Source organism: Neophocaena asiaeorientalis, unplaced genomic scaffold (genome assembly GCF_003031525.2).
Source record: "Neophocaena asiaeorientalis asiaeorientalis breed wild unplaced genomic scaffold, Neophocaena_asiaeorientalis_V1.1 scaffold123, whole genome shotgun sequence".
NCBI classification, from domain to species: domain Eukaryota; kingdom Metazoa; phylum Chordata; class Mammalia; order Artiodactyla; family Phocoenidae; genus Neophocaena; species Neophocaena asiaeorientalis.
Window position 1 is genome coordinate 9,718,661 of NW_020173666.1, and position 9,166 is coordinate 9,727,826.

The 9,166-nt window shown below is 40.8% G+C and overlaps 1 protein-coding gene across 1 annotated transcript in view; it reads right to left on the minus strand.

The window, feature by feature from the left end:
* The window catches only part of NOX3 (NADPH oxidase 3), a 58,407-nt gene that overhangs the window by 38,793 nt on the left and 10,448 nt on the right, over positions 1 to 9,166 (minus strand). The window contains exons 5-7 of the mRNA XM_024747988.1: positions 8,732 to 8,877; positions 6,080 to 6,261; positions 2,440 to 2,569 (exon numbers count right to left, since the gene is read on the minus strand). Coding sequence (XP_024603756.1) covers positions 2,440 to 2,569; positions 6,080 to 6,261; positions 8,732 to 8,877 — 458 coding nt within the window. The remainder of the gene's footprint in view (positions 1 to 2,439; positions 2,570 to 6,079; positions 6,262 to 8,731; positions 8,878 to 9,166) is intronic.

Here is a 9,166-nt window from a genome sequence, read left to right on the forward strand (position 1 = left end):
TACTCACAGAGATAAACACAATGTCGGGGTCATAGAGCTGTAGATAGCAGCAGAGAGCTGACAAAATGAGGAGTGGAAGGAGGCCAGAGATTCAGAATGAATGTCGAAGAGTAGAGAGGTGAAAGCTCATGGCCACAGAGTTAGGAGCTCTGGCTCCTTGATGTGATTTTGCTAGGAATGCCCTTTGTGACCATAGGTAAGAAATAAAAGCTCCTTGGACCTCGATTTCTCCATCTATTAAATAAAGGGTCAGGTCTATTTAGTATCTAAGTTTCTTTAATGTTAAAAGACCTGTGGATTTTTAGCTTTATTTTTTCTTTTCTAAAAATACTCAAAAAGTCATGGTACAGTGAGTATTTTATGATAGAAATAAAACCATGTTGATTTAAAAGCTGCAGTAATGAAACTTGTTTCCTCCACTTTCACTCCTGGTTTTTCATTCCTACCAGAAATAAGAACATGCTGGCTTTGATTTTATTTTATGTATGTGTTTACGAATGGCCTCTTTTTCTAGACAATAAGATTTCCAGGAGCGGAAACCACATCCCTGAATCCTGCGTCTACTGTGATGCCAAGAATATAATAACCACTCGGCAAAAGTTTGCTAAATTGACTCTACCTCAGTTAAAGCTTTTTCCTATACCATTGACATCATTCCCTAGTAATTTAAAAAGTGCCAGTCTTATTACTATTATTAGTTGTTAATGTTGCAGTTAAATGAAATAAGGCGCTTCTTTGGCTAAGGAAGACCAAGGCATCTTTTGGGATGGATTTTGCATGAGGAATTCTATAGAGTCTGGAGTCTTGCATGTGTCTGTGAGTTTGGGTAGAGAGGGGGAGTGAGACAAGTGGGGGAAAAGGGGATTGCGAAGTATAACTGTTTCCTTTGATCAGTTCAGTTTATATGAAGTGATGTACAAAGCATCCTTAGCTCTACCGTGGGAGTAGTACACCCCTAAAGGTGAACTGATAAATATATTCTATTGAGAAAAGCACCATGAAAATGCACCGAGTTAAGAGAGGCAAAGAGGAAGAGATGGATTCCTGCAAAGACGGGGTAGGTGTGGTGCAGTGAAGCGAGGGCACTTGTCCTTGGGATGCCTTTTGGATTCAGTGTCTCTAAGACATCAGAGAGAATATCGTACAGCTCAGCCAAGCGGTAATTGCAGAGCCCACACACGCTTTGAATCAGGATCCATTAAAAATAATGGGAAAGAGTGACAACCTGAGTTTGGGTGTGCGAGGAAGTATAGCAGGGGAGAGTGAACAGAGAGGTGGGTACGTTCCCCCCTCTTCATGATAGTTAACGTCAGCATACGCTGCTGGGAGCGGGCTCTAGTCTGTATTCATGAGGTGTGGGAGAGTATTGATTTTTTTATGGAGACACTGTAGCTGAACATTTTAGTGAGGCCTTCGTGTTCCTCATTAATATGCAGGCTGGGTAGTGGCTCCCGATGGTTGGGTTTAAGACAGAGACAATCTATACCGGCCATTAAAAGAACCACAGCCTAATGGACACATCCATTGTACTTCTCTCGGTTTTAAACATTCTTCCTAGCTGTTTCCACTCTTAAAATCCAGCGCTTAATTTAATAGAGTTAGGGATTTTCGAAAAAGTCAATCATTATATTCTTCACATGCTGATGACATAATTTCCCGAACCCTCACCATTTATATACTGAAAACTATCTTCCCATTGTTTAATGATACATATTTTTTGGTACTTGTTTCCTCCTCGTTTTAATCTGCTGGTTTCATTTACTTTCCTGCATGCATTACCCAGCTGCCCCAAGGTTTGCATTGTTCTAAGACCTGTGAGGATACCAAAGAGAATTACTATTTCTATTTATCTATGCCACCAAGTGTCATGCTTACAGCATACCCTGGAAATCTTACTTTTGAGATCCTGTGGACATTATCGTCTACTCTAGTTAAGTCTATTTGGGGCTAATATTCTCATTATTTCAGTAGTAAAAGCTTAATTAGAACAGGAAGTAAATGCGCGTAAACTCAATTTTTTCCATCTCGAAAGTTGTGGAAAGAAAGAAGGCAAGCTTATAAAGAGGGCATGATTCTCATTTGGTCGTCGCCTAATGTTCATTTGGGAAGGGATGCAATTAATTCTCAGAGTGGAGAGGGCAGTTGTTCAGGGGGTAGGGAGCTGAGTGCAGAGGGAGGTGAGCCAAGCAGCTTTCTGACTCCTCTGGAGACAGGACTGTGCTAGTAAGTGGAAGGACACGTTTCAAAATGAACAAAGTGCTTTTGGCAGGCAACCTCTTGTAAAATGATCCATAACTCGAGTTCCCCATTAGCACACTTAATAAAGAGTTGGCTTTGTCTCATGGTGACATGCGCTGTTCTTTTTTCAAGCATATAAAAGCTCTAGCTATTTCAACTGTGGCGACAGCTATTTTTAAAAGCTCCTGGGCTCATTCTTACCGAAGGTTCCTTGCCAGAAAATTGAGGCACGGGGCACCGGGCAGCCGTCTGCCACTCAGCGAGGTGTTCTCTACAGAAGGTGACGTTGTGTAGCAGAAGACTCTCAGCGGTTTGCCCTCGAACAATCCGACTTGCCATTAAAAACAAAACAAAACAAAACCGCCAAATTTGAAACTGATTTTGTGCAGTGTTGGGATGCCACAGATACATAGTCTACGACGGACTCTGCAATAACATTTCCACTGTCTTGAAATCTGGGCTGGGGTGTATTTCCCTGAGCATCTTTAAAAATAGGAATTTAAGAAGCTTCGAGTAACTCTGAAGATACCAGAAAAGAAGTGCCCCTCGGTGGTATCCTGTGTTAAATTGAAAGCATCTGTATTAGAGAATTCATAATGAAGGGAAATTGTGGGAACACATCCTTTTGTAGACTGTTGACTTTAATTAGGTTATGTCTTGTCCTGAGTGCTGATTTGGGCTAATTGGCTACCTTTGTACTATTTGGAAATTTTGCAAATTTATTGAACTTCTACCCTTCCTGGTTTGTTTCTGAAGTTTCTGAAGCACCTAGAAGTTATCAAGTGAAGAAGTCAAAAGAAGTGCCCTGAATAATGGTATTTTTCCCGCCAGTGACCGATAGCAGGCTTAGTATTTGACAGGGTAAAAATAGGTCAGTGTGAAATGTGCCTTCAAGACGATATTGTTGAATTGGAGAGTGAAAAAGGAAGCTGGCCTTCGTGAATGGAGCACTGGATCAAGAGTCCTGTGGTACTGCTATATATATATATATATATATATTTTTTTTTTTTTTCATTTTTTTGGCCGTGCCATGCAGCATGTGGGATCTTAGTTCTGTGACCAGGGATCGAACCCATGCCCCCTATAGTGGAAGCATGGAGTCTTAACCACTGGACTGCCAGGGAAGTTCTGATCCTGCTATATTATATTTGCTACAGATGCAGTACCCATTGACCCTGGACAATTTGCTTAGGTACAAATTCCTCCCTTTACCCACTGGTGCACAGGCTGTGAAGCATGTGATGCTGAGGTCATGTAATCCAGGTGTTGCTCAATTCCTAGCAGTTTATGAGTAAAATACATGGATTAACTTTTGAGGAACATGATCCTCACAGAGAAAATTTAGCATGACACAGCTCAGGTCCTGGGTAGCCTGTGGAGTAACATGTCTCCTTTCGCATCGTAGGGCCTGGGACGAGGGCACGGCAATGCCCTTGGAAACAGCCTGGAGAACTGCCATCCTGGCCTTTTTCCCAGTCTGTTTTATGGAAGTCATCCAACTTGATAACATCCCACTGAGTTAGATGAGCAAAACTATCTGTGAATCTCCCATGAGCAAATGATGCCCAGACAGAGGAAGGGTGAATAAAAAATAGGAGCCAGAGGAAAAGAATCTGTCAATTTTAACACCTTCGTTCTCAGGCCTTAGACAACATTTCGTATTTTACCTAAAGGAACCTCAGAACACTTCTCAAATGCAGTAGGTATCTTTTTAAAAATTTTTAAACTTTTTATGTCTTCATCTATGCCGTCCCAAAATAAGAAGATTAGTGGGCTTTAACACATTCCAATAATCCTACTTGGCATTTTTGTACAGAATTTGCAAATTACTTTTTGCTGTAAACAGTAGCTGTAGAATACTTCACGCTGAGAAGATTAAATGAGGCCCTTATCCCAAAATAAGCCTTCCAACTAAGTTAAAATGACTAAAAAATATTTCATCTTATGAAATGTTATTTGGATATTAAAAAATATCTCCAATGAAACACTGCCCATTGAAATCCTCTTGTGCTTCTACAATGGACCAGGGTGTGAATGCCGGGGAGGAAGGATCAGGGTGATGCACGTGTCATTTTTGTGAAGAGTTCTTCTAGACACATGTGAATTATGAAGAGCCTCTCAAATGCACTACAGGGGTTAACACCCTGGCACCAGCAGAAGAGGCCACAGAGAAAGGAAGGCCTGACAGTCTTGGGGGTGGAAGGCTTGGGGACGACATACCATCCACCCCACCCTCCAAATACAAAAAGTCAGGGTGAGGGATGGCACATTCAGAAGAGTCAACTGCAGGTATTTTAAAGTTAAAAGAGGCTAGAAAGCCCTTAGCCAGGCAGCAGCATCAATATGAACATTGACTGACTAGGTTTCTAAAGATTAGCAGAGGGATGGCCAATATTTTAGGGTAAAATACACCCCTGGGGCAATTCTTCCTCCTACAATGTCTGTGTCAGACAAGCTGACAGATGATGGGGGAGCTCTTAACTGGGCAGAGGCAGTGGCAGCAGCTCGGAGCCCCTTCAAGAAGTGGAGGGCTGAGATGAGGGGTGCTTCTAGTGTGGGAGGGAGACTGGAGGACGCAGTTGACTTGCTGGTAGGTGCTGATTGAGAAGAGCTCCCAGAGGGCCCCGCATGGGATCCACAGTCACCACGTGGTGTGTGACCTGCTTGGCCATCCAGCCTCTTGGGCCGTGTGTTTCCCCTTCCAGGTCTGGGCAGAAACAGAGTCCACCTCTGAGACTCGGCCCCCCTGCACTCAGCAGCTGCCATGGTGGGAGAACAAGGTGCAGGACATGGTATCATGTGAGTGTGGGTAGCAGATGAAGAACTTCTGGCAAGCCATACAGGGCTTTGCAATATCACCAGGCACGGTCTTGCAAGTGTCGAGGAATGGTTTATTCGTGGAAGTAGAGACCCAATCTTCAGGGCTTGTTACGAGTAAAGGTTTGGTTGCATGAAGACCGGTGTCTTGGGTCTGACTGCCATTTATTTGTCCTGGGATCTTGAGCGAATCACTTAACCCTTTGAACATCTGTTTCCTCCTTATGAAATGGGGAATAACAGCACCGTCTCTATTGGGCAGGACGGTTTTCAAGGTCAAATTGGTCGTGCATATACATAAATGTACTTTGAAAATTTAACATGGGAAAAAAGAGCATCAATTTATGAAGTAATTAATATGGGACAACCTAGTTTACAGACATCAATTGGTTAATTGGTCTAGAGCCATTTTGGTAATATTTAAAGAACTGAAAACACTATCTTTGAAGGTGCTATACTTCAGATGCTGCTGCTCTAGCTTCCTGATGAAGGAATTAAGAGTTACCAGGTGGGTGTTGAATGCCAGCACAGCATTTTATTGGATGTTTGAGGAAAAAGGATTCCTAGAGGTCAGACGGGGAAACTGAGGTTCAGGGAATTGAAAGCCTTGCACATGGTCACTCTGAAGACCAGTGGCAGAGCCTAGGTCAGATTGGCCATCTCACACACTGTCCCCTCCCCGACACTGGGATGATTTTGGTCAAGCAGAAGTAAACTCTGGGTGTCAAAAATATATATTCCAACGAATCCCATATAAAATGGATCGTGAAAATAGGTTCTGAATGAAACAGAGATCTATTGTTACTCAGCATTCATTAAAATTCTTATATACATGTCAAGACTCTCCAACAGAGTTAGCTAGGAAAAGTATAATCCTTCACCATCTACATTGCTTATTTTCAGTATTATTAAAAAGGTGTTTGGCACAGAGAATGTGCTTTTTTCATACATTCTATGTGTCCATTAGTCTTGCATGTCATGTTTTTCCATCTAAAAGACTTTCTAAGACGCCGTAAGGACTCACCCTGCCCCGTGGATAGCCAGACCGATAAAGAAGATGATAAAAACATGGTGTGTGTACCAGAACAACTCATAGGACGCCTGCCGGATGAACTCGGTGGAAGAGGTCATGATCAAGATCAAAGCCAGAGAGATCAACAGGCCAGTAATACCCGCGACTGTCCTTAGCAACTCAGTGATTGTGTTCTAAAAGAAACAAGCACCATGACATTAATGTCTCAGTCCTGTTTTTCCATTTTAGGATCAATATTTGAGAGTCCAAGCAGGTAGCAATTCACAGTGTTCTAATCAGAAGCATATTAGCCTTGAAAAGCATCCCCATACACTTCAAGAGGGAACTTCCTTGCCCTCTCCTCTACTCCACCTGAGGGTGGAAATTCACTCTGCTCAAATTTTGCCCAATGCCATTTTGTTAACTACATTTATTTTTCCATCTGTATAAATCAACTGTCATGTCAAAGTTATTACGTTGAATTGAAATTAGGACAATATATGAAAATGCATTTTAAGATACAATACTGCAAAATAAAGCCGAGTTTCAAGTTTTTAATTTTTAAAATAAGAATGTCCATGCTTAATTGCATCTTAACATTAATAAACACTGTTTTGGAGAGGTCCCTCAGGGGCATGCCTAATAAAGCAGCTGCACACTCTGTTCCCCTGGCGGTTATTCCTTGCTCTCTGCTTTTTAATTGGAAGGACCATGACTTGCATTTCTTTCATGTTACCTCAGGAGGCTTGGAATAAGGCTTTGTAAATCCCAGGTGATCAATAAAGATACAGCTCTCCTTATCCGACAGACCCTGCCAAAAGGCCAGAATTCTGCCCTGTGAATGTAGAGGTTGATTAAATAGCTTTTTAGAATGTGAATCACAAAGCATTTTGTTTTTATTGTGAGTTTCGCATATTCGGGCCAAGTCATTAGTATTCACACATTGTGTTACTATCTTTGAGACAACAATGAGCTCAGTGAACTCACACTATATCTTTTGTCAGTTAAATCTCATTAATTTGGGCTGCTTTGAGATCTTAAGGTAATTTGGACAGGGACTTCTCTGTTGTTTATTTTTTCTTCATAGAGCACAGTGGAAATAAAATTGAAAGGGGTATGTGTAAAACATTTAAAAGACTTTTTTCAAGTGTACTCAGGCATTTTAGAAATCCATTTACATCATATGATGTGCTAATTACAAATCATTCTTCTTTGCTTATTAAAGCAAATCCCCACTTCCCTCTTGCCACGACATATTTATAGACTGGTTTCAGTTGCAATGATTTGTCTTAAACAATTCCACTGTGTCTCTTTAGAAATACTCTGTAATGTACACACTGTGTTACTGATACCCATCTTTCTCTAAATATCCCAAATTAGAGGGTTTCCTGAACTTAATTAGTACTTAAATAGTATATTGCTTCTAAAATTACAAAATAACCATACAGGGAGTAGCTTAATCATCTTGTTAAATTGCTTTAAAAATATTTATAATAAGTGCTATTTATTACATAGTCTCTTCAAAATGTTGAGATTTATTCTCGGGTGTGTATTGCAATGAATTTTCCAGAGCCCTAGTGGGGAAAAGAGTTAACCCCAGTAGGTGCCCAGACAAATCCTGCAGCTCAAATGAGTACACCAAAGGCATTCCATTCCCACAAGCTTAAGGCATCTGTAGCTTCTAATTGTTGTCAGCTAAGAAAATGTAGCTCTAACTTGATCAGTGGCCTGCTTTTCAAAATCATCTTAGGATAATTAGAGGACATGACGTGGAAGAATTTCCCCAAAAAGAGACTTTGAATTTTGCTTCTTCAAATCAGGCTGCGTGGGCAAAAGGTCACTTAAAGGGATGGCCCAGATGGTAGTGGAGAAATTTCCATTCTGGAGAGTATTGTCTTAGGGCTCTTCTTGGGCAGTACAGATTTTTGAGCTTCGTCAACATGCTGAATACATGTTCCAATATAGTAGGTAGTACATGGTAAAAGTTTAAACCAATCAGGAAAAGAGAGGTAGAGGGTGGATTAAAGGAGAGAAATGTCTTAATCTTTACAGATGGCTTTCTGTGGCTATACTTTGGGTATTCTTTTTTGTTTCCCACATGGGCACACAGCTAATTAGCACTAATGATGTCACTGGCCATGCGGGTCTTATTCTGGAATTAGCTGCTTTGCCCAGCATCAGATTTGCCAAACTAGCTAGTCACCTGTGTGCCAAAAATGACACAGGAGAAGGGATCCAGAAAACAATTTGCAAACTGAAAATGAAGACATCCAATTCTTCCTCCCTGAATTTAGATGGCACTTCACATTCTTTATGATTCTAACATAGGCAAAAAAAAAATCTAATCATGAGCTACTTAAAAAAATTTAAATGTTAGGGTTTTAACAGGTTATTGCATTTCTTGTTTAGGTGTATTTACTATTTTTTGCTATAAACTAATTAAGTGGCATCGGTTTTTCTTCTTGTTCATAACTTCTCAGCAACATTGATGGCAGAAGAAAATAACTTTTTTAAAAGGTGAAATTGATGTTAGCATTTGGCATAAAAACCTCTCTAGCTTTTTGTTTCATTAAAAGCTTTTGAAATACAGTATTCCTGATAAAGGGATCAGAAAAGGAAGAATCTGGGGGATGAGCAGCCAGGTGGCATGCAAGGAGAACTCACTGTGTGGAAGGTCCGGATGGGGTTGAGGTAGGTCTCATCTGGGGCGTTGCCAAGTTTGGAAAGTGCGGCTACAAGTCCCTCTGCTTCCGGTGACTGGCTCCAGTGGTAGTACTCCAGGTTACACAAATGCGCCAAGATATGGATGGCTACGGGTCAGGGATGATATGGGACATGCACCATGTGGATTTCTTCCTTGGTAGTTACTCAGAAACTCAGTGCCTATCTGGTCAAGTTTCTCTGTTCTGGTTTTTGTAATATCTAAGGAAGAGTAATTTGTGCATCTTTCCCAAGTGTCTTGAATGGAATGAATCAAATACTTCTGAAGATATTGTATGATTCACAGCATTCATTTTAATTGTATTCACATAAATTAAATTTCAATTCACCATAATTTAATTATAAACATATAATCATTTTGGACCTGGAATAGATATT